The 25,350-nt window shown below is 43.7% G+C and overlaps 1 protein-coding gene across 1 annotated transcript; it reads right to left on the bottom strand.

Annotated features, from left to right (window-relative positions):
• Positions 1 to 508: 508 nt before the first annotated feature.
• On the bottom strand, positions 509 to 25,350 carry mier1b (mesoderm induction early response 1b, transcriptional regulator). Its single transcript, XM_066680998.1, has 13 exons — positions 25,273 to 25,350; positions 21,409 to 21,433; positions 20,985 to 21,130; positions 20,261 to 20,434; positions 19,392 to 19,515; positions 15,037 to 15,101; positions 14,814 to 14,886; positions 14,368 to 14,519; positions 14,053 to 14,134; positions 12,259 to 12,353; positions 10,723 to 10,850; positions 5,121 to 5,248; positions 509 to 2,604 (listed from the first exon to the last, which is right to left on the bottom strand). The coding sequence occupies exons 1-13, from the start codon at positions 25,294 to 25,296 to the stop codon at positions 2,348 to 2,350; spliced, it is 1,473 nt and encodes a 490-aa protein (XP_066537095.1). The 5' UTR covers positions 25,297 to 25,350; the 3' UTR covers positions 509 to 2,347.

Below are 25,350 nucleotides of genomic sequence, written 5' to 3'. Positions count from 1 at the left end.
ACGAACTTTTCTGTTCCTCCAGCAGCAGTCGCTGAAAGTTGCTGTCTCTCAGACACGGGTTTTTATCGTCAGCACGTGTCGGTGTGTGCTGTCGGGTTGTGTTTAGCTAAATTCACTCCACTTTGTGCTCACAGATCTGAGGCTCAACGCAGCCTTAGAGCACCCCCTCCCCACGGTGATGCTGTATACCACGATATTATTTTTAAGATGGAATTACAGTGTGAAAAACATGGATACCGCCCTTCCCTACACTCAGTGCTCTTATTTCTCTGCGCTCGTTGACTGTTTTGCTGCTTTTAACCTCGTCTTTGCGCTCTCACATAAACACGGGTCCGTGTTTGACAGTGTATAATACACTGTTCACAGCAGGGTTGATAACAGAAACAGTGTGTTCATGGGCTTTTTATGCAGGGATTTAGAATCTGATTTGTCACAGAGGTCTGAAACTGAGTGAATCGTTTGAACAAAATCAGAATTTATCAAGATACAATCCAGACATTAACACAGGTAAATGCAGGATGTAATTGTAGAAAGCAGATGGTAAATGAAAGGCACTTAAAGAAAACATCAAAGCTACAAACACAAGAAACACAGCAGAGACAGATTTCTGAGTTTCTGAAGATCTGTTTTTGTGCAGCTCAGAAATTAAACTTCAGCACAAAAGCCATAAATGAAAAAAGAGCAGGTAAACATTTACAGAGTGATTATCAAAAAGTGTGAGAACTATACAAGTTAAGAAATCTATACAAACCTTACGTCAAACACACAACCACATGCCACACAGTGGTTTAAAGTCTCTCTCTCAAACACACACACGTAGCAGACATTACTGATGTAGAACAAACCTGAACAGGAGCACTTGTTTTTAACCGTGACTGAACACTTAGCCCACATGTAGGATAGGTAGGATAGGATAGCTTCACCTTAAAAGTCACTGGAAACAAAATCCCATTCATCTAAGGTTAGCTCAGTTTATATCACAAAATCATTGTAAATTTCAACGCTAGGTTATTTACTTTGTACATGGGTGAAAGGTATAATGTAGTGGTTTGTTAGTGTAGTGAATGACGCCACTGAGGCTGCAGTTTGATTCCAACTTGTCCAGGAACGTCATGCTACAATGATAAAAGTCCCTAGTGCAAGACTCCTAACTGCATTTGCCGGCACTGCTAACACGACTACAACTGCAAGTCACTCTGGATAAGAGCGTCTGTTGAATGCCATACAGACAAAATTTACTTGGCACAGAAACAAAATCACACTATGAAATTAATTAATTACTATAAATCTACTTAGTTTTAAAAATGCTAACCGTGCGACTTTAACTGTTGCTAAGCCCTCATCCTTTACTTCAACAGATTTGCTGTTAGCGTTGAAGCTTACACTTACACACTAGCAGCTTTAGAACAGTTGAATTACCTCAAGAAATGTGTGTTAGCATAACATACACTGCTACATTATATGGCTGATATTACTTTGAGCATTGTGTTAGCATTGTGACAGGATTAGCTGCAGTTTCCTCAAGAAATGTGCTAAGTCAACATCAAATCCTGACTTTGGTCATTCTTCAGAGATGATTAGACATTCTTCATATATTACAACAAAAAAAAAAAGAAGAGAGAGAAGCCACAGGCTGAATCAATAAATTCATTCTAGTGATAAAGCGAGATACAGAGGTTTAACTAGCTAGCAATGCCATGTCTGAAACTTTCAGATTAGCCTTTCTCTCTGTAAACTTTAATTAAAAAATGACTACTTAAATTACTGACCTTAAACCTAGCACACTGTGTTTATATATATGCTTATATATATATAACACTTCCCGTTAGTCTGAATGGGATTTCATTCTGTGTTATTAAAGTGAGAGTAGACTAGCCACATGTTTGTGAGCAAAGTTGACCCAGGACCAGTTCAGGACTCTTCAGGCTTTGACGAAGAAACACTGCACACGCTGAACTGGACACAATCACACGGTACAAAAGCATGGCTCCAGTGAAGCTAAGCGTCTGCATCACTGCTGGGCTTTAGAGTGTAGCTGACAGTCACATTTATCCACTCAATAAAAAATATAAATATCTCAGTAAAAAAATATCAGACAAATTCCATTACAAATAGAATATACATATTTTTTCTGTGTAAAATGGCATAGGGGTTGATAAACGGGAGCATTAATTAATTCAGTCCTTCGTTAGTAAGGAGTTCATTGTTTTCTGACATTTTCAAACATCTGACGTTTGGCTTTGGACGTGAAGGAGGACGTCTCCTCAGAAAAAGCTGACTTAAATAACCCCTCCTCTCTCTTTTGCTGGATTTGGTCTAAGCCTTTGGTTCCTGCTCCATCAGCAGGTCAGTCTTCCTTCTCTCTGGACGAGTCCAGCTCCACAGGGCTCAGGGGATCGGAATCTGTCCGCATTTTTTTGGGCTGGCTTTCTAGAGGCCGCTTGGCCGCTCCGTCTCTGTCGGCCAGCAGTTCGCAGCCGTTTGAGTCGTGCGGCTCAGACGTGAGTATTTCAGCTCCATTGGAGTGGAGGACCTCACTCTTCATCTCTCCACTGGACATGAGCACAGAGTCCGAGCTCGAAACACAGCTGTGACTGCTCAAACCTGCGGGAAATGACACAGAGAATCACTTGACTACAGAGAAACACAGCTGTGACTGCTCAAACCTGCGGGAAATGACACAGAGAATCACTTGACTACAGAGAAACACAGCTGTGACTGCTCAAACCTGCGGGAAATGACACAGAGGATCACTTAACTACTGAGAAACACAGCTGTGACTGCTCAAACCTGCGGGAAATGACACAGAGGATCACTTAACTACAGAGAAACACAGCTGTGACTGCTCAAACCTGTGGGAAATGACACAGAGAATCACTTAACTACTGAGGAACACAGCTGTGACTGCTCAAACCTGTGGGAAATGACACAGAGAATCACTTAACTACTGAGGAACACAGCTGTGACTGCTCAAACCTGCGGGAAATGACACAGAGAATCATTTAACTACAGAGGAACACAGCTGTGACTGCTCAAACCTGCGGGAAATGACACAGAGGATCACTTAACTACAGAGAAACACAGCTGTGACTGCTCAAACCTGTGGGAAATGACACAGAGAATCACTTAACTACTGAGGAACACAGCTGTGACTGCTCAAACCTGCGGGAAATGACACAGAGGATCACTTAACTACAGAGAAACACAGCTGTGACTGCTCAAACCTGCGGGAAATGACACAGAGGATCACTTAACTACAGAAAAACACAGCTGTGACTGCTCAAACCTGTGGGAAATGACACAGAGTATCACTTAACTACAGAGAAACACAGCTGTGACTGCTCAAACCTGCGGGAAATGACACAGAGAATCACTTAACTACAGAGAAACACAGCTGTGACTGCTCAAACCTGTGGGAAATGACACAGAGAATCACTTAACTACAGAAAAACACAGCTGTGACTGCTCAAACCTGTGGGAAATGACACAGAGAATCATTTAACTACAGAGAAACACAGCTGTGACTGCTCAAACCTGCGGGAAATGACACAGAGAATCACTTAACTACAGAGAAACACAGCTGTGACTGCTCAAACCTGCGGGAAATGACACAGAGAATCATTTAACTACAGAAAAACACAGCTGTGACTGCTCAAACCTGTGGGAAATGACACAGAGAATCACTTAACTACAGAAAAACACAGCTGTGACTGCTCAAACCTGTGGGAAATGACACAGAGAATCATTTAACTACAGAAAAACACAGCTGTGACTGCTCAAACCTGTGGGAAATGACACAGAGAATCACTTAACTACAGAAAAACACAGCTGTGACTGCTCAAACCTGCGGGAAATGACACAGAGAATCACTTAACTACAGAGAAACACAGCTGTGACTGCTCAAACCTGTGGGAAATGACACAGAGAATCATTTAACTACAGAAAAACACAGCTGTGACTGCTCAAACCTGTGGGAAATGACACAGAGAATCACTTAACTACAGAAAAACACAGCTGTGACTGCTCAAACCTGCGGGAAATGACACAGAGAATCACTTAACTACAGAGAAACACAGCTGTGACTCCTCAAACCTGTGGGAAATGACACAGAGAATCATTTAACTACAGAGAAACACAGCTGTGACTGCTCAAACCTGTGGGAAATGACACAGAGAATCATTTAACTACAGAGGAACACAGCTGTGACTGCTCAAATCTGTGGGAAATGACACAGAGAATCATTTAACTACAGAGAAACACAGCTGTGACTGCTCAAACCTGCGGGAAATGACACAGAGGATCACTTAACTACAGAGAAACACAGCTGTGACTGCTCAAACCTGCGGGAAATGACACAGAGGATCACTTAACTACAGAGAAACACAGCTGTGACTGCTCAAACCTGCGGGAAATGACACAGAGAATCACTTAACTACAGAGAAACACAGCTGTGACTGCTCAAACCTGCGGGAAATGACACAGAGAATCACTTAACTACAGAGAAACACAGCTGTGACTGCTCAAACCTGTGGGAAATGACACAGAGAATCATTTAACTACAGAAAAACACAGCTGTGACTGCTCAAACCTGTGGGAAATGACACAGAGAATCACTTAACTACAGAAAAACACAGCTGTGACTGCTCAAACCTGTGGGAAATGACACAGAGAATCACTTAACTACAGAGAAACACAGCTGTGACTGCTCAAACCTGCGGGAAATGACACAGAGAATCACTTAACTACAGAGAAACACAGCTGTGACTGCTCAAACCTGTGGGAAATGACACAGAGAATCATTTAACTACAGAAAAACACAGCTGTGACTGCTCAAACCTGTGGGAAATGACACAGAGAATCACTTAACTACAGAAAAACACAGCTGTGACTGCTCAAACCTGCGGGAAATGACACAGAGAATCACTTAACTACAGAGAAACACAGCTGTGACTGCTCAAACCTGTGGGAAATGACACAGAGAATCATTTAACTACAGAGAAACACAGCTGTGACTGCTCAAACCTGTGGGAAATGACACAGAGAATCATTTAACTACAGAGGAACACAGCTGTGGCTGACTCTAGGCCTAAACTCAGTGAAAGTGTACGTCTATGTCTCACCATTGTGGGCGGAGCTCTCGTCTCTCTCTGATTGGCTAGCGTTGCTGCTGGAGGTCGTTGGGGGTGGTGTCGCGGCTCTGCTGGACGCTGCACTCTCCGTCTCGTCCAGTAACCTGTCCATATAGTCCCTACAGGGAACACACACAAGCTTTGTTTACACACAGTGGAGATTTGTGCAGCTGCAGGTTATCTGTCTTTTCCTAATGGTGTTGGTAGTTTATCTGTATAAAAAATGTTTGTGAATGGGTTAATTTTGTTATCAGCTTTTTAACCACGTCACACATTTCTGTGTGCAATTTCCTGCAGGATCTACACAGTGTTATTTTATATTTTAATCATTTTGTTTAACTCCTTTATGCAGATACTTTAGGCTCATATTCAAACACTTGATATTTCTAAATTTTACCTTAATTTTTCTAAATTTTATCTTAATTTCATCTTAAGTTGTACATAAAGCACATGATCATTCATAAAGTAAAGGAGACACTTGAGCCAAATTATTCTTTCACCTCAAGACTTTTATTTCCATCATCTAATTTCCACCTGAGAACCTCAAACACAAATATAAAAGAAATATATAAATGATATATCATCTTTGGGTACTGGGGAGAACACATCAGTCACACTCTACTTTTTCTGATTCACCAGAGTCTTGTAAGACAGGGTACAAAATTAGAAGCAGATACGTTTGTGTAATCAGGAGCTTCACAGTGTTTTCTGTAGGTGTCCACTTGGCGTCTCCAAAGTGCACGTAACCTCTCCAAACGTTTTTGGTCTTGTGATAAAGAACAGACAAATGTAACTTCATTTCAGGGTAAAACTGTATTTTTTTCTTTTTTCAAAGACGATGATGTACAAATTTACCCCAAATAGTGTCGATACAAACATGTCCATACCACAGCCTCTTCAGCCAGAGCAGCTGCAGACACACCCTAAAGCTGGGGTTACTTACACTACACGACTTTCAGCCCGATTTTAACAGCGATTTCCATTCGGGACGAGTCTGCTGCTCGGCTCCAGTCTGCAGACTCTGGTCCAGTCGCAGATGGCAGTCAGAGGAAAAGTCTTGTAGTGTGCGAGGGGCTCAGACTCTCATTTCTTTTGCCTCCAGATTGCATTTCAGTCACAGCATATCAAATTTTTTTTTTTTTTGAGTGGCATTTTATTTGACTGTCATTCCTGGGAAACGGATCCTGTTCTCGCGGCACTGAAACCCATTCCATGCAGTGGGAGGATGTAAAAACTGTCCAAATACCCCATGCCATGAGAGGGGACGTGGATCAGATCGATGACTCGTAGATGTCCGTAGATCGATCCTCTCCTTGTAGATGTTGACGTCATACGTGTAGCCGCTGGAGCTGTTGGTCCAGGACGAAGAGCTTGTGTCCCTCTTGGTGGGTTTGTACTTTATGTGCTGCTTCATCCCGATCCTGGCCTTGGTGGCCACCATGCCTTCATCTATAGAGAGGTTGTGGTGTGGGTGGTGGTAGGTCTTGCAGACAAACAAGATCTGCTCCTGAGGCGAAATAAACCTCTCCGCTCATGTGCAGGCATCACAGAGGATAGATGAAGGCTTCACCAGTCCAAAATAGCTGCAGCGTTTCCTCAGCGTCTCCATCCGTCCACTGCCTCTTCAGACCCTCTGTGTTCTTCCTGGCTGCGTATTTGTTGATATTCGTGCACAGGGTTCGGATCACCTCTTTACTGAAGAGTAGCTGGAAGAGATCAGAACGGCTGTAGTATTTCTGAACATCCAGATGAACCCCTGAGGACACCCTGGGGCGAAACTGCAGTGGGTCTTCTTCAGAGGGGTCACACCATCCATCCTCCAGTGCTGCAGTTTTCACTGCAATAAAAATATAGGCCAATGGAGAAATATCTCGGGCAAAAATAACAGTTGACCCCTCAAATCCCACAAAGTTATTAGTGAAACATACAGGTGTTCGTTAGGTGTACTGATGTACTGAGACCTGAATATATATGTAGAGATATTCACACACATCTTTAGCGCCTCTCCATGGCCCTTCATTATTACTTTATTTTATTTATTGTCATTTTAATTACATTTGTCCTTGAGATGAATGCTTATTAACAGTGCTTGTCTGGTCTGTTTTGCATTCACCAAGACAATACAAACTGCAAATCTGCGTGCTATATAAAGTTAATATGTCCCACTTGGATTAATACCACATTGAGACATTTTGTTAAATGCAATAAGCAACAGATTCTGTGCTGTGTTCATTCTCTTGGAGATTTATTTTACTAAAAAGTACAAAGAAAAGATTTTTATTACCTTTACCCAACAATTGAATTTTATTGTGTAAATATAAAAATATTCCAAGTTTGATTCACGCAACACACCCCAAAAACTTTGGGACAGAATCAGAGTATTCAAGAACCACTTGAATCTTGAATAAATCCATAATAAGCAGGTGAACTGGTAACAGGAGCGGGGATCAGGATCGAGTACAACAGGAGCTTCCACCAAAGGCTCATCCTCGGCAGCAAAATCCGATTATGGCTCAACACTTCTGGCCTAACTTTGCAAAACTGTCAAACTCAAAAAATAAATAAATAAAAATCTGAACTGTTCAGTACAAGATTTCAAAGTGTGCTGCACATCACTGCAAAAGGCTTGAAGTAATCTGGAGATGTCTCTGTCTGTGTAGGGTATCACTGTGGAAATGCATGGCCTTTGAGCCCTCAAACGGTGCTGCATGAGAAACACTCACTACTGTGATAAATACAGCCAAATGGGCCTAGGAGTACAGGATCTAACATCCTGAAGTACAACTCCACATATCAGTCCTATGTGGCTAGTGATTTCTCTAGGGTCTAAGCGAGCATCTCTCATGGTACTGGGGGGCATCAGGGACCATGGCACGGGAGGTTTGCATATGTCTGAAACTTCACTGATGTAGAGGCAAACATTGGGTTTTTAGGGAGACGTATTCTGCCGTCAAGATGAAGTCTTATCCAGGGAAGTTCATGGTTATTTCAGCAAAAGAATGTCAGGCATTGTTCAACAGTGAAGCACATATACACTTTATTTCTACAAAGTCTACATCCAGATCTCCTACGGTCATCACAAAGAGGAGAATCTGACAGCTGTGACCACAGCGTGCTGAGCATCTGAAGTCTCACATCAAGCCAGAATGGGGGAAAATTCAGCTTGCAAATCATTATCAACTGGTATCCTCAGTTCCCAAATGATTAAACTGTGTAATTAAAAGGACATGTGACGTATTACAGTGTTAAACTCACCTGTGTGTGATACAGGCTTCAAATTCTAAATGTGCTTTTATTTACAAAATACAGTCAAGTTGGTCAACGAGGACATTGGAAATATTTTTGTGCTTCTGTCAACATTCAAGAGATTTTCCATTTCACTTTTAATTAACTGTTTTATTTAATTGTACAAAATGTCCGAATTTATCTGGAAATGGGGTTGTAAAATAAATAAATAAGCTATCTATGCTTAGTATATATGGTGCACTGCATGGTAAACAGTAATCAGTCGTTTGCCAAACCACGTTTGATTGAATGCCAATCGGTTAAAAGATTACGCTGAGGAAACTACACTGTCAGTGTATATTATTAGACATGTTCTCATACACAAACGTGAGTTCAGATGTATGTAGGCAACTTACATGTCGAGCACAACATCAACTCATTGCACGTTAGCATCTTCTTCACTGCAGTCCATGCTACTGAGCTCTCACTGGCTGCTTCCAGCTCATCATTTCATGCAAAAACCCTTTATTAGCCTGATGCCATACCCCTGTGCTTCTGCAACACGTCCTGACAGTCTGACTCAGTCCTGACTCAGTTTTAGAGTTGATCGGTTTACGCATTTCCTAATCCAGTCCGGTAGGAAACTCACCTATTTATGTTACAGTCTGAGGGAGTGCTATTGGCTTTAAAAGATGCAGATTACTTCTGACACTCCAGTTAAACCCTGGGAGCTGATGTAATTGGAGTGTGACCCTGAGTTTATGTAATAAGTCCAAACAACCGTCACTCAGGGAAAACATTCACTGAACTACAATTCTACTGACATTGAATGTGTTGTTCGACAGCGCCAAGGGGTGCACTCCAGGTGTAAACAGTGAGCACAGACTGAATGTGTTTAGTGTGGGATTTCTGGAAAATAGTTGTGTGTAGAGCCTGAAAATTGCTCTGCAGGGAGTTGACCAGCGTCTGAGAAATATACGTTGTTTTCTTTATATCGTGTAATGAGAATATTTGACGCTATTGTGATGGAAATTTGTTTATAGAAATGATTCATAATCAATAGAGATATTTTTAATCAGCAATGGCCACGCATGCTTGGGTAAACTGAAATTGTTTTATTCCCAATTCTCTGTGTGAGTCCGCAGACTTGTGTGTGTGTGTGTGTGTGTGTGTGTGTGTGTGTTTCAAATAACATATCGACACCTTCCCTTCTATCAACTCCCTTTGTCTCCAGACCACGGAGGTAGAGGGGGAGGCACCGGCCACGTCTGGAAAGGTGTTAGAAATACAGGAGATAGGGGAAAACAAATGGTGGGAAACTGAGTTATGGGAACAGGACACGGCGAAAGATGATTGAAATGTAAAAGAGCGAACAGATGGTGAACTTCAAAGGGTTTTCCAGGTATAAAAGACGCTAATCAAAAATGGTCAGCAGAGAGATGTAAACAGCGTTGCACGCGGCATTCCTCTCTCACGTAATAAATTGCTGTCTCATTTGATGTTGACTCAGACTCTGTCGTAATTTTCCACCACACTATCAACTAATTACCTTTAATGAGCCAGAACAGGACCACCAGTGAGACCACTAAAGGGCTTTAAAACTGTTTTTGTTTCCATTTTCTTTTCCCTGTGCTATTTTATTTCTCTCCTCAGTGCATTTCTAAATATAAATTATATTTTAGTTGAATGTGTTGCAGCATTCTAAGCCTTGGCCCTATCATCAGGGCTTTTCAAATCAGGTGATGCCTCAGCCGACCAAGGCGGGGAGTCCTAAAGAGCAGCACTAGCCTCTCCCCATCACTGCTGCTATAACACATCTGGGCAGTTTGCTTTCTCCTTCAAGTGCCATGTACGTTGTCATGGAGATTCTGCTGCACCTACCTGTGAACTGCGAGCTCGAGGACACGTGACTGCTACTACATTCTTCCTTAAGGCACAGTCTGTGACCTTTTTTTTTTTTACCACCACTTCCCTGTTGTAATCCAGTTTTTTTTTTAACTGTAAGATGGCGCAGGCACCTGCTGCCGTCGCGTCTGTTGCGCACACCTAACCCCTGTTGGGCGAGTGGACAGACAGAATGTAATTTCGCTGCAATGTTGTACTTGTATAACTTTGAATGTGACAAATAAATTGAATCTGATCTGAAGTGCTGCGTTAGCGGCAGCTCATTACAAATTAATGCTTTGGCCTCTAGTGTCTCAGAGGAAGCACATATTTGCCTCCACCCTCCTGAGGCTGGGGGCACCGTGGGGAAGACATACTCACGAGGAACTGTTAACACTGGGGAGAAAATACAGCAAAAACTGGAGACAAACCGAATAAAGAAAAAAGTAGATTGTGAACTGAGCACAGTAAAGAGGGAACTCACGTGACTCCTGGATGGAGGTTATATTTCCTCTTGCCGAGTCGAGTTTGCTGAGCGAAGAAATCATATCTTTCAGACTTCTTCCACATGTAATAAAACGCCACGCACTCCCCTACAGACCGCGTCCGGACCTGGACACAGCGCAGGACCAACATCTGTCACCACAACACTTTCATTCATCGGCTTTATATCAGTGATGTGTTTTGTCAAATCTACTGCTGAGGTTAGACAAACTTCACTGAACCTGAGCCATAAAAATCCCACTGAACCTCAGACATGATTGGAGACTATAAACTTCTGGGGTTTGTTAGCAATGTCTCCAAACATGTCTTGGCTAATCGAGTGTTTCTAGAGTCGGTGGAAATGTGGTTTTCTTCTAAATGTTACTTTAAATGCCATCATTAGTGTTAACTCTCGAGCTTCAGCGTGTTCCGTTTTACAACAGACACCGAAGATTTACGGGCTTCTTTCCCAGCTAGAAGTGACCTCACATTCTGGACACTTGCCTTTCTCTGGTCTCTCTCTCTCTTTCTCTCTCTCTCTCTCTCTGGTCTCTCTCTCTCTTTCTCTCTCATTCTGGACACTTGCCTTTCTCTGGTCTCTCTCTCTCTTGTCTCTCTCTGGTCTCTCTCTCTCTTTCTCTCTCTCTCATTCTGGACACTTGCATTTCTCTGGTCTCTCTCTCTCTTGTCTCTCTCTGGTCTCTCTCTCTCTCTGGTCTCTCTCTCTCTTTCTCTCTCTCTCATTCTGGACACTTGCCTTTCTCTGGTCTCTCTCTCTCTTGTCTCTCTCTGGTCTCTCTCTCTCTTTCTCTCTCTCTGGTCTCTCTCTCATTCTGGACATTTGCCTTTCTCAGGTCTCTCTCTCTCTCTGGTCTCTCTCTCTCTCTCTCTCTGGTCTCTCTCTCTCTCTCTCTCTCTCTCTCTGGTCTCTCTCTCACTCTCTGGTCTCTCTCTCACTCTCTGGTCTCTCTCTCACTCTCTGGTCTCTCTCTCACTGCCGTCAAATTAAATAAAAATTATTTGTCATTGTACAATGTACACACACAGACAGGGCAGTCATCCTCAGTGCCTGTGGAGAAGTTGGGGGTTAAGTGCTTGGCTCCAGGGCCCCTCAGTCATGGATGTTGAGGGATGAGAGAGTGCTGTTCCTTCACTCCCCTCTCCCCCATTTCTCTTCAGGTATTGGGAATCTAACCAGCACAATCCCACTCCTACAGCCATAAGGCCATGGCTTACCTCCTCTTCCTCCTACCACCAGCCCACAGCCTGAGAGCCCTCTGCTCCAGTGATAATCATCCGTGTGAATCTCAGAGAGCTGTGTACAGTTTGGTGGATTAAACACAGCTTTATTTTTGCATTAGTAATTTTTAGTACTGAATCCATATCAGCTCCTCGAGGTATCGCTTCAGGCCCAGCACCGGGGTGTAAACTCACTGCTGTATTCATTCGGGCCGGATCGGGGCATCGAACATCACGACAAAAATGACATCAGAACACGTTTGTGGGTGGAGCCTGAATAAACCAGCTCTGCTCTTACCTTGTTGGCTTGAATGAGGTGAAAATCCTTCCCATAAGCTTTTAGACCTTGTTCAAAATTTCTACATTCCTCCTCGGTCCACACAGACAGCTCCTCTGTGGAGACAGACAGGTGTAATGCAGTTTAACACTGATGAACTTCAGCACTTTAAAAACAAATCTCCTTTCTCTTTAGTGTCATCCCCTCTGTTCACATTCAGTCTCTAACTCTGTTCTCTACCTGTGTGTGTGTGTGTGTGTGAGAGAGTGTGTGTGTGTGTGTGAGAGAGAGTGTGTGTGTGTGTGTGAGAGAGAGTGTGTGTGTGTGTGTGAGTGAGAGAGTGTGTGTGTGTGTGTGAGTGAGAGAGTGTGTGTGTGTGTGAGTGAGAGAGTGTGTGTGTGTGTGTGAGTGAGAGAGTGTGTGTGTGTGTGTGAGTGAGAGAGTGTGTGTGTGTGTGTGAGTGAGAGAGTGTGTGTGTGTGAGTGAGAGAGTGTGTGTGTGTGTGAGTGAGAGAGTGTGTGTGTGTGTGAGTGAGAGAGTGTGTGTGTGTGTGAGTGAGAGAGTGTGTGTGTGTGTGAGTGAGAGAGTGTGTGTGCATGTGAGAGAGAGAGTGTGTGTGTGCGCGTGCGTGTGTGTGAAAGAGAGTGTGTGAGTGTGTGTGAGAGAAAGAGTGTGTGTGTGAGAGAGAGAGTGTGTGTGTGTGAGAGAGAGTGTGTGTATGTGAGAGAGAGAGAGAGTGTGTGAGAGAGAGTGTGTGTGTGTGTGAGAGAGAGAGTGTGTGTGTGTATGTGTGTGAGAGAGAGTGTGTGAGAGAGTGTGTGTGTGTGAGAGAGAGTGTGTGTGTGAGAGAGAGTGTGTGTGTGTGTGTGTGCGAGAGAGAGTGTGTGTGTGTGTGTGCGTGTGAGAGTGTGTGTGTGTGCGTGTGAGTGTGTGTGTGTGTGTGTGTGTGCGTGTGAGAGAGAGTGTGTGTGTGTGTGTGTGTGCGTGTGAGAGAGTGTGTGTGTGTGTGTGTGTGTGCGTGTGAGAGAGAGTGTGTGTGTGTGTGTGTGTGTGCGCGTGTGTGTTAGAGAGAGAGAGATGAGGTGTTGTGTTGTTGCTCTGTGATTGTGTCAACTGTGGAGTTTCAGCTTTTTATTTATTGTCACAAATAAATTGAAAGCACGATCTTGTAACATATTATTGAAATAAAAAATTCAGACATTTTCTCAGGTTTTTTTGTGACTGTACAGTGACTGTTGTGTGTTTTATTTAAAAAAAAAAATCACAATTCTCATTGTATTCAACAGAAAAGAACCTATAACTGAAGCAGTGTGAAAAGTGAAGAGTTTATTGGGCACTGCGTTGGTTCTGAGCTCCATCAGGAAAAAGCTGCAGAAGACTGTGATGGGTTTGTTCTGTTCTTGGGGACAATACTGTGTCCAAAAGTCCATGTGAGTGTGGGTTTAGACCAGTTACAGACGTTAGAGACTGATGATTGTGATTTTAATAGAACACAACCGTCGCCATAAAATAACAAAAGAATGTTTGAATTCTAAACTACAATTCTTCGCGGCACAAAACACTTTAGAGCACATTTGTATTAATGTTTTAGACCAGAATGATCAGACAGAGAAGAACAGAGAGGTCCACACTTCAGCTCCACCACAGCTCTCTCTCTCTCTCTCTCAGGGCTGAAGGGGCTTTAGGAGCTCACACTGTTTTACTCCAGTAACTGGACTTTAAATGGAAGGTGAATTTTACACTCTACACTCTGCAGGTGCGCCCTCTGTCTCAGTAAAACACCTGCATGATTACACTCTACGACAGACGCCTCACCTCTGGCAGCTTTGACGTTAAACCTCAGTCTCCTCAGAGCCTCTTCCGTGTCAAAGTCACACTTCACCAGTTCGTACAGCGCCTGGAGACGACACACAGCATTAGCGCAACATGTGAGTGAAGACCTACCCCTCGTTCAGAGTGTGTTTATAATAAAGTGACTAAAGAGAACAGAGGGTGGGTGTCTGTGGTAAACTGACCAGAGTGTGTACAATGTAGGTGTCTCTTTGTTTGTTTGTCTTTAGATTATTACACAGCAGTTCTCCTAAATAGAACGGAAGGTGTTTCTAATAATGTGGCCTGCCTCTGCTGTACCTGCTCGTTGTCTTTGATGTGAGACCCCTCAGGGATAGCCTCCACTCCGGTCTCTTCTCCGGTTCGTTTACACGCCTCCGTCAGAAACTCCCTCACCAGGTTCTCTGGCAGAAACTCCGGGTTCCACAGCAGCTGGTCATCGTTTTCATACACTGACAGCAGAGAGGGACGAATACTTTTATAATTACACACTGTAGTACATCTGTTGCTCTGCATACTTTGTTCCCTCCCTTTCCCCCTGTTCTTCAGCGCTCAGGACCCCCACAGAGCAGGTGTGATGTGGTGGTGGATCACATCTTAGGCAGCGCACAGAAAACTGACTGGGGTCTTGTTTCACAGCGTGTGGGTTGGTGGGCTTCAGATCACCACTTTAATGTGAACATGAACTGAACAAGTACGCTTTTTCATAATATGACCCTTTTAGTACTGCTGAATGTGAGACGTACCTCTCTCATTCTCTTTGTACTTGCACAGCCCTGCAGGAGTTTCAGCCTGATACATGGAGCCCACCATGATTTCCTGTTAAACAATAAAACCAAACAACAAATTCAGAAAGAATTTCCGAATGAGGAGAACCCAGGGAGATCAGAGAGTCAGGAAAGAGAACCCCAAGACAACAGGGAGTCAGCATGGAGAACCCTGAGAGAATAGAATCAGGAAGGAACTTACTTTTTTCCAGTCCTCTGAGGGAATGTAATCTTCATCTTCCTCTGACTCTTCATCTGCTTCATTATCTAAAAAAAATTAAACACCAAGGTTTTACCATCTGTGTTTAATCTGTGATCTGTGAGAGGTCTGTGTTTAATCTGTGAGAGGTCTGTGTTTAATCTGTGATCTGTGAGAGGTCTGTGTTTAATCTGTGATCCGTGAGAGGTCTGTGTTTAATCTGTGATCCGTGAGAGGTCTGTGTTTAATCTGTGATCCGTGAGAGGTCTGCGTTTAATCTGTGATCTGTGAGAGGTCTGCGTTTAATCTGTGATCTGTGAGAGGTCTGTGTTTAATCTGTGAGGGGTCTGTGTTTAATCTGTGATCTGTGAGAGGTCTGTGTTTAATCTGTGATCTGTGAGAGGTCTGTGTTTAATCTGTGAGAGGTCTGCGTTTAATCTGTGATCTGTGAGAGGTCTGTGTTTAATCTGTGATCTGTGAGAGGTCTGTGTTTAATCTGTGATCTGTGAGAGGTCTGTGTTTAATCTGTGATCTGTGAGAGGTCTGTGTTTAATCTGTGATCTGTGAGAGGTCTGTGTTTAATCTGTGATCTGTGAGAGGTCTGTGTTTAATCTGTGATCTGTGAGAGGTCTGTGTTTAATCTGTGATCCGTGAGAGGTCTGTGTTTAATCTGTGATCCGTGAGAGGTCTGTGTTTAATCTGTGATCCGTGAGAGGTCTGTGTTTAATCTGTGATCTGTGAGAGGTCTGTGTTTAATCTGTGATCTGTGAGAGGTCTGTGTTTAATCTGTGATCTGTTAGAGGTCTGTGTTTAATCTGTGATCCGTGAGAGGTCTGTGTTTAATCTGTGATCCGTGAGAGGTCTGTGTTTAATCTGTGAGAGGTCTGCGTTTAATCTGTGATCTGTGAGAGGTCTGCGTTTAATCTGTGATCTGTGAGAGGTCTGCGTTTAATCTGTGATCTGTGAGAGGTCTGCGTTTAATCTGTGATCTGTGAGAGGTCTGTGTTTAATCTGTGATCCGTGAGAGGTCTGTGTTTAATCTGTGATCCGTGAGAGGTCTGTGTTTAATCTGTGATCTGTGAGAGGTCTGCGTTTAATCTGTGATCTGTGAGAGGTCTGTGTTTAATCTGTGAGGGGTCTGTGTTTAATCTGTGATCTGTGAGAGGTCTGCGTTTAATCTGTGATCTGTGAGAGGTCTGCGTTTAATCTGTGATCTGTGAGAGGTCTGTGTTTAATCTGTGAGAGGTCTGTGTTTAATCTGTGAGGGGTCTGTGTTTAATCTGTGAGAGGTCTGCGTTTAATCTGTGATCTGTGAGAGGTCTGTGTTTAATCTGTGAGAGGTCTGTGTTTAATCTGTGATCTGTGAGAGGTCTGTGTTTAATCTGTGATCCGTGAGAGGTCTGTGTTTAATCTGTGATCTGTGAGAGGTCTGTGTTTAATCTGTGATCTGTGAGAGGTCTGTGTTTAATCTGTGATCTGTGAGAGGTCTGTGTTTAATCTGTGATCTGTGAGAGGTCTGTGTTTAATCTGTGATCTGTGAGAGGTCTGTGTTTAATCTGTGATCTGTGAGAGGTCTGTGTTTAATCTGTGATCTGTGAGAGGTCTGTGTTTAATCTGTGATCCGTGAGAGGTCTGTGTTTAATCTGTGATCCGTGAGAGGTCTGTGTTTAATCTGTGAGAGGTCTGTGTTTAATCTGTGATCTGTGAGAGGTCTGCGTTTAATCTGTGATCTGTGAGAGGTCTGTGTTTAATCTGTGAGGGGTCTGTGTTTAATCTGTGAGAGGTCTGCGTTTAATCTGTGATCTGTGAGAGGTCTGTGTTTAATCTGTGAGAGGTCTGTGTTTAATCTGTGATCTGTGAGAGGTCTGTGTTTAATCTGTGATCCGTGAGAGGTCTGTGTTTAATCTGTGATCCGTGAGAGGTCTGTGTTTAATCTGTGATCCGTGAGAGGTCTGTGTTTAATCTGTGATCTGTGAGAGGTCTGTGTTTAATCTGTGATCTGTGAGAGGTCTGTGTTTAATCTGTGATCTGTGAGAGGTCTGTGTTTAATCTGTGATCTGTGAGAGGTCTGTGTTTAATCTGTGATCTGTGAGAGGTCTGTGTTTAATCTGTGATCTGTGAGAGGTCTGTGTTTAATCTGTGATCCGTGAGAGGTCTGTGTTTAATCTGTGATCCGTGAGAGGTCTGTGTTTAATCTGTGATCCGTGAGAGGTCTGTGTTTAATCTGTGAGAGGTCTGTGTTTAATCTGTGATCTGTGAGAGGTCTGCGTTTAATCTGTGAGAGGTCTGCATTTAATCTGTGATCTGTGAGAGGTCTGCGTTTAATCTGTGATCTGTGATAGGTCTGCGTTTAATCTGTGATCTGTGATAGGTCTGCGTTTAATCTGTGATCTGTGAGAGGTCTGCGTTTAATCTGTGAGAGGTCTGCGTTTAATCTGTGATCTGTGAGAGGTCTGCGTTTAATCTGTGATCTGTGAGAGGTCTGCGTTTAATCTGTGATCTGTGAGAGGTCTGCGTTTAATCTGTGATCTGTGAGAGGTCTGCGTTTAATCTGTGATCTGTGAGAGGTCTGCGTTTAATCTGTGATCTGTGAGAGGTCTGTGTTTAATCTGTGATCTGTGAGAGGTCTGTGTTTAATCTGTGATCTGTGAGAGGTCTGTGTTTAATCTGTGATCTGTGAGAGGTCTGTGTTTAATCTGTGATCTGTGAGAGGTCTGTGTTTAATCTGTGAGAGGTCTGTGTTTAATCTGTGATCTGTGAGAGGTCTGCGTTTAATCTGTGATCTGTGAGAGGTCTGCGTTTAATCTGTGATCTGTGAGAGGTCTGCGTTTAATCTGTGAGAGGTCTGCGTTTAATCTGTGATCTGTGAGAGGTCTGCGTTTAATCTGTGATCTGTGAGAGGTCTGCGTTTAATCTGTGATCTGTGAGAGGTCTGCGTTTAATCTGTGATCTGTGAGAGGTCTGCGTTTAATCTGTGATCTGTGAGAGGTCTGCGTTTAATCTGTGATCTGTGAGAGGTCTGCGTTTAATCTGTGATCCGTGAGAGGTCTGCGTTTAATCTGTGATCCGTGAGAGGTCTGCGTTTAATCTGTGATCCGTGAGAGGTCTGTGTTTAATCTGTGATCTGTGAGGGGTCTGTGTTTAATCTGTGATCCGTGAGAGGTCTGTGTTTAATCTGTGATCTGTGAGGGGTCTGTGTTTAATCTGTGATCTGTGAGAGGTCTGTGTTTAATCTGTGATCCGTGAGGGGTCTGTGTTTAATCTGTGATCTGTGAGGGGTCTGTGTTTAATCTGTGATCTGTGAGAGGTCTGTGTTTAATCTGTGATCCGTGAGAGGTCTGTGTTTAATCTGTGATCTGTGAGGGGTCTGTGTTTAATCTGTGATCTGTGAGGGGTCTGTGTTTAATCTGTGATCTGTGAGAGGTCTGTGTTTAATCTGTGATCCGTGAGAGGTCTGTGTTTAATCTGTGATTTCTGAGAGGTCTGTGTTTAATCTGTGATCCGTGAGGGGTCTGTGTTTAATCTGTGATCTGTGAGAGGTCTGTGTTTAATCTGTGATCTGTGAGAGGTCTGTGTTTAATCTGTGATCTGTGAGGGGTTTGTGTTTAATCTGTGATCTGTGAGAGGTCTGTGTTTAATCTGTGATCCGTGAGAGGTCTGTGTTTAATCTGTGATTTCTGAGAGGTCTGTGTTTAATCTGTGATCCGTGAGGGGTCTGTGTTTAATCTGTGATCTGTGAGAGGTCTGTGTTTAATCTGTGATCTGTGAGAGGTCTGGGTTTAATCTGTGATCTGTGAGAGGTCTGCGTTTAATCTGTGATCTGTGAGAGGTCTGCGTTTAATCTGTGATCTGTGAGAGGTCTGCGTTTAATCTGTGATCTGTGAGAGGTCTGCGTTTAATCTGTGATCCGTGAGAGGTCTGCGTTTAATCTGTGATCCGTGAGAGGTCTGCGTTTAATCTGTGATCTGTGAGAGGTCTGCGTTTAATCTGTGATCCGTGAGAGGTCTGTGTTTAATCTGTGATCTGTGAGGGGTCTGTGTTTAATCTGTGATCCGTGAGAGGTCTGTGTTTAATCTGTGATCTGTGAGGGGTCTGTGTTTAATCTGTGATCCGTGAGAGGTCTGTGTTTAATCTGTGATCTGTGAGGGGTCTGTGTTTAATCTGTGATCTGTGAGAGGTCTGTGTTTAATCTGTGATCCGTGAGGGGTCTGTGTTTAATCTGTGATCTGTGAGAGGTCTGTGTTTAATCTGTGATCCGTGAGAGGTCTGTGTTTAATCTGTGATCTGTGAGGGGTCTGTGTTTAATCTGTGATCTGTGAGGGGTCTGTGTTTAATCTGTGATCTGTGAGGGGTCTCACTCTGAAAGTAAGCTCGGTTCTGAGGCCGGATGAGCTCGGCTGTGCTGCAGTTCTTGGCTGAATGAGAGTGATCTTCAGGTGCTGCATGACCCTCCTTTTCTTTACAAATCTTCACACTCTCATCCTGACGAAACAAGACACACACAATACTTCACTACATCACTTCTACACCTCAACACACACATGAAGAATTGCAAATGTACCACACTTCAGTGCTGCATTACAGTGAATATCAATAACTAAAATACGGATAATACCCTATAGCACAGGTGTTCAAATGAGGACAGTATTTCAAAATTATGAATGTGTGGTGTGTCAAAATATCTGACCAAGCACAAGATAAAATGTGGTTATTCATGTGCATTTAAGAGACCCACAGGGAGGGGGTGCTGTGGGAGCTCACTGACTAGTGATGTCCCGCTCTAAAAATGAGGGAAAACACAAGCCCAGCAGCCCACCGCAGCTGTGAGGTCAGTGCTGAGTTTGTCTTAAAACAGAGATGAAGGAAGATGAAAACAGACAAAACACTATGAATTACATCTCTAATGCTATAAGCGCCTCTAATCGGTCCTGTGACTTGAGCCTCAGTTCGCTGGAACGCGGTCTGTGCCGTGTTAACTACAAGTGTCTGTTCGTTCAGTGATCTAAGCCCCGCTGGCCAGATACGAGCCTGAACGATGTAGAACGTGTTTTTATTTCACTTATTTTCTAACCTGTCGCTGTCCTTCACTCTCTCAGACGTGATGTTTCATTGTGCACACGTGTCAGTGTGTGCTGTCGAGTGGAACTGAGCTAAACGATGCAACACAACTCAAACATCCGACTCTTCACCCGACTGATAAAAGAAAATGTAAAAATAAATACTGAACCTTATTCCTCTTCAGTTCCCCTGTACTCCGACTGCTCTCGTCATTATCCAGCTCTTCTACTTCATCCTCCTCATCCTCCTCTTCCTCCTCCTCATCCTCCTCCTCTTCCTCTGGAGATCCCACTCCTCCATAACCGTAGAGGTTCAGGAGATCCTGAATAGGCATCTCTCCTTCCTGTGCAATGTCACAACAATATCATTTTCACAACACACTGATAGAAGCTGTATTAGTGCACATCCTCAATCTTTACTGTCGTCAAGTCCTCACTGATAGCTCGACATGTTTGGGAGGGTGTCTGACCCATTCACACAGAGAAAGACAAGCTCCATGGAGTCCTTCAAACTCACGATAGGGTTAACACTTAGACTACTGCACGGCTCTAGGTATGTTCTCTTTTTATTTGATTTAGGAATGAGTGAAAAGGCTTCAAAACCATCAGCCAATCATGAGACGGAATCAACTGGAGCTGATGGGTACCAGAGAGGTTTAACTTTAAATAAATATATTTGAAGAAATGCTAAATAAAAACTGACTGGGACATCTCTCCCTCTAATGGTTAATCATATACACTCATAACTGTTTACTTAGTGCCATGTTACACCATTAATTCATTCATTCATTTCCCAAAAACCAGCTGTAAAACACATGATTGTGAATGATGTGTGTTTGGATGCCATCGGCGCAGATGTGTCCACGCAGCTCTGAGCAGAGTGTATCTATTTACCCGGGTCAGGTCCTCAATCTCGTTGCGGAAGTTGGAGTCTCCCTCCAGAAGCTCCTCCTCCTCCAGCGTCCGCTCATCGTCAAACTCCTGAACGAGCATCTCAGCCGAAGGGCCGAAGTCCAGGCTGTCAGAGCCCACTGAAACCCCTGCAGCGAGAGGCACACCCGCACCGTTAGCTCTGACTTTAATACAACTCTGTCAAACACATCCAGCCCCCTGCTCCAGCGCTTCGGTCCAGTTCACCTGAACAGGTGTGTGTTCACCTGCATCGTTTACTGTAACCTCAGATGTGATGAGTATGTGAGGACGTTATATTTCAAGTCACTTTTGTAAACGGACAAAGCAAGAAAAAGAAAAAATCTGGAGCTCAGCAAAAGAGCTGAAAAACCCTGGAGAGGCCAAAGGAAACAGAGGAGATATTTACCTGGGCTTGAATTCCCCAAGGAGGACTGTAACAAAAGACAAAAACAAGAAAACACACAGGTGTTATCACCATCTTCAGAAATTAATTCATTAACAATAATAACAAGTTGAGCAGCATGTGTTAAATCTACTGCTCTATGGTCTAATGTTATCAGTCAGTGGGTAACAACACAAAGCACCACAACCCCACCCTGAATTATACACTTTAAAGAAGATTTTCACTCATTCGTTCATTGTCTGTAGCCCTTATCCAGTTCAGTGCGGCGGTGGGTCTGGAGCCTCCCCGGAATCATTGGGCACAAGGCGGGAACACACCCTGGAACAAATCCTTCACAGGGCGACACACACTCACACCTAAGGACACTTTCGAATCTCCAATCCACCTATCAGAGAGTGTTTTTGGAGCATGGGTGGAAACCGGAGCACCTGCAGGAAACCCTCGCAGACACAGGAAGAACACACCACACTCCTCACATACAGTCACCCGGAGGAAACCCACGCAGACATAGGGAGAACACACCACACTCCTCACAAACAGTCACCCGGAGGAAACCCACACAGACACAGAGAGAACACACCACACTCCTCACAGACAGTCACCCGCAGGAAACCCACGCAGACACGGAGAACACACCACACTCCTCACAGACAGTCACCCGCAGGAAACCCACGCAGACACAGGGAGAACACACCACACTCCTCACAGACAGTCACCCGCAGGAAACCCACGCAGACACAGGGAGAACACACCACACTCCTCACAGACAGTCACCCGGAGGAAACCCACACAGACACAGAGAGAACACACCACACTCCTCACAGACAGTCACCCGGAGGAAACCCACACAGACACAGGGAGAACACACCACACTCTTCACAGACAGTCACCCGGAGGAAACCCACGCAGACACAGGGAGAACACACCACACTCCTCACAGACAGTCACCCGCAGGAAACCCACGCAGACACAGAGAGAACACACCACACTCTTCACAGACAGTCACCCGGAGGAAACCCACGCAGACACAGAGAGAACACACCACACTCCTCACATACAGTCACCCGCAGGAAACCCACACAGACACAAAGAGAACACACCACACTCCTCACAGACAGTCACCCGCAGGAAACCCACGCAGACACGGGGAGAACACACCACACTCCTCACATACAGTCACCCGGAGGAAACCCACACAGACACAGGGAGAACACACCACACTCCTCACATACAGTCACCCGCAGGAAACCCACGCAGACACAGGGAGAACACACCACACTCCTCACAGACAGTCACCCGCAGGAAACCCACGCAGACACAGAGAGAACACACCACACTCCTCACAGACAGTCACCTGCAGGAAACCCACGCAGACACAGAGAGAACACACCACACTCCTCACAGACAGTCACCTGCAGGAAACCCACACAGACACAGGGAGAACACACCACACTCCTCACAGACAGTCACCCGGAGGAAACCCACGCAGACACAGAGAGAACACACCTCACTCCTCACAGACAGTCACCCGGAGGAAACCCACGCAGACACAGGGAGAACACACCTCACTCCTCACAGACAGTCACCCGGAATGGGACTAGAACCCACAACATCCAGGACCCTGGAGCTGTGACAGAGACAGAGACAGCCGATGTAGGTTTACACTATAATTTACAAGACTTCTGCATAATTAATGAGTTTAAATAAAGACAAATTCATTGAGTATGGTTTGATCAACAGAGCGACGGGTGTCCAGTTATTTCCTGAAGGAGCGGGAAATTTGTAGCCCATGAACATATTTGAGTCCAGGTCTTCTCTCCTTTATGTAAATGAGTTATAACACAGCGGACGTGCACAGATATGAGAATTCTGGGCTGATGCTGATATTCAATATTAAACATGCACGAACACACCAATGCCAATATCCACATTTATAAAATAAAGGTAAGAAACCTCGGAAATCTACTCAAAATAACTAAAGATAATTAAATAAATATATAGAAATAACTTAAAGCGAAAGATTAAACACAAAGAAACCCACCCCTGGGGCCCTTTAGCAGTTTACTGTAACTGCAGCTCTGTCTCTGAGCTCCTCCACCCTCTCAGAGAGGAAGAAAAACTATTTCTACACATTCATCATATATTTTTAGAACAAGAGTGTCACCCAGTCTTCTTCAGAAATAAAATAAATGCGTCAGCAAACGTGGGTTTGAAACATCAGCGATATCAAAGCACCAGCCCAATGCTGATAATCTCTGGAAAAGCAGATATCTGTCGACTCCAATATTATCAGTAGAGCCTCATCGAGTCACTAACATGTTTATTTAATCCATCTGTGGTCGTTTTTTTGTTCTTTCTTTGGACCAATCACGGAGAGGCACTGTCCGAGCTCCCCACAGTGTACACACCCATCAGTGCCATCCCTGAACACACCCTCAGGAGACACATTTGACCGAATGGAAACTAAGAACGCGAAATGCTGCGTTCTAAAGAAACTTGCTGTTTATAGAACTGACCTCATTGGTGGAGAAAGAACCAGGGGTTTCACTTCAGCATCATTCAAACACACAGACCAGATCTTAAATTCAGAACCGAGTAATGATTTACGAACATTCCCTGTTCACGAAGATGAGTGTGTGTCTGAGTGTTCTACGAAACCCAGGTAAAATGGAGTAACTCTCCTGTGAATCTGACAGAACAGAATTATTTATCTGTGCTGTGAGGAATGGGGGGTAGTGCTCTTACCACGTCCTCCACACACTTCATTTAGTCGTTTTGTTCATTTCATAAACACTGTGTTTAATTAAATCAACATTACACTGGTGCAGAAAAAGCTTCTTTCGAGAACACACACACACACACACACACACACTGACCCCAGGCTTGAACCCAAGATCACCTCAGACCCATCCCTTCATTTTAGCTTAGTGATATTAACTGGAAGAGCAACTGATCCCTGAACAGAATAAAGTTTTCCCAATCTCTTCATCACTAACATAATCTGCTCTAAATACTATTTTTGTAACTGTTCTCAGGTTGTGCTTTTCATGGAAGGTTTGTTATATATTACTGCAGTTTTTATTTAAATAAGAGACTATGTTTTACTGGTGGAGGGATTGGTTTACAACACTATGTACAATTATTATTGTTAATACTTGTTTTCAGAAAAGAGAACTGTGAAATATTTGGCTCTGTATTTTTATATGTTTGCAATAAATATTATATTAAGGAGGAGATGAAGAGATTTGGTTAATATTGAAATAAAAATGGATAATATATTTACCCAAAATAGCGGCTACAGCATTACATTAAAGAGAAAATAAAGGAGATATTTCTCATTAGGGATAACTTAAACTGATCAGCTCATTCTGCTGATATCCAGCCGACACCAGACTCCTGCAGAGTTAATATTAACCACTAAACAACACAAAACACTGCCCCAAATATAAATAAATACAGTTAAAATAGACATCATTGTGGCATCGCTAAATTCGTCATTTTATGGCTGTTAATAAGGCCACTGATTTGGGAGAAAATAAAAATGACGAACTCAACTTGGCATATTTTTCATCATTTATCCGTTCCACCTTAAATGCTGCAGCATTTAAATTCAATCGCCTGCGGCTTCAGCATACAACCCCTGCGCCATTTAAGGTGGAAAGGAAAAATTCCAATAACTTCAGGCTCATCTCAATATGTTTTAAATTCAACAAGTTTAACACAGCAAAAATTGATATAATCCGCCCTGCATTAATGATGATTTCTTTTTCTGTTTTTCAAAAATATCCGCGCCCAAAAAAAGAGAGAATCATCGCTACTTTTATTGTTTGTTTTTCGAATAAAATTTCAGTAGAGTTTCCGTCTTACCTCCGCCATATTCCACCGCTGCATACGGGTCACCGCGGGGGGGCGGGGCCAGCACGCAGGGCCCGGATGTAGCAGAGC

The sequence above is a fragment of the Hoplias malabaricus genome, chromosome 9 (genome assembly GCF_029633855.1).
Source record: "Hoplias malabaricus isolate fHopMal1 chromosome 9, fHopMal1.hap1, whole genome shotgun sequence".
NCBI classification, from domain to species: Eukaryota; Metazoa; Chordata; class Actinopteri; order Characiformes; family Erythrinidae; genus Hoplias; species Hoplias malabaricus.
The sequence above is the reverse complement of the archived record's forward strand: the minus strand, read 5'-3'. Positions and strand labels throughout refer to the sequence as shown.

What these genes read in the sequence shown, in the direction of transcription:
- mier1b (XM_066680998.1), bottom strand. Translation starts at nt 25,296, where the DNA reads ATGCAGCGGTGGAATATGGCGGAG. An exon ending in AGATTGAGGACCTGACCCGG is followed by an intron (nt 20,435 to 20,984) that starts GTAAATAGATAC and finishes GACATTGCACAG; the next exon opens with GAAGGAGAGATGCCTATTCA. An exon ending in CGAGAGCTCCGCCCACAATG is followed by an intron (nt 2,605 to 5,120) that starts GTGAGACATAGA and finishes CATTTCCCGCAG; the next exon opens with GTTTGAGCAGTCACAGCTGT.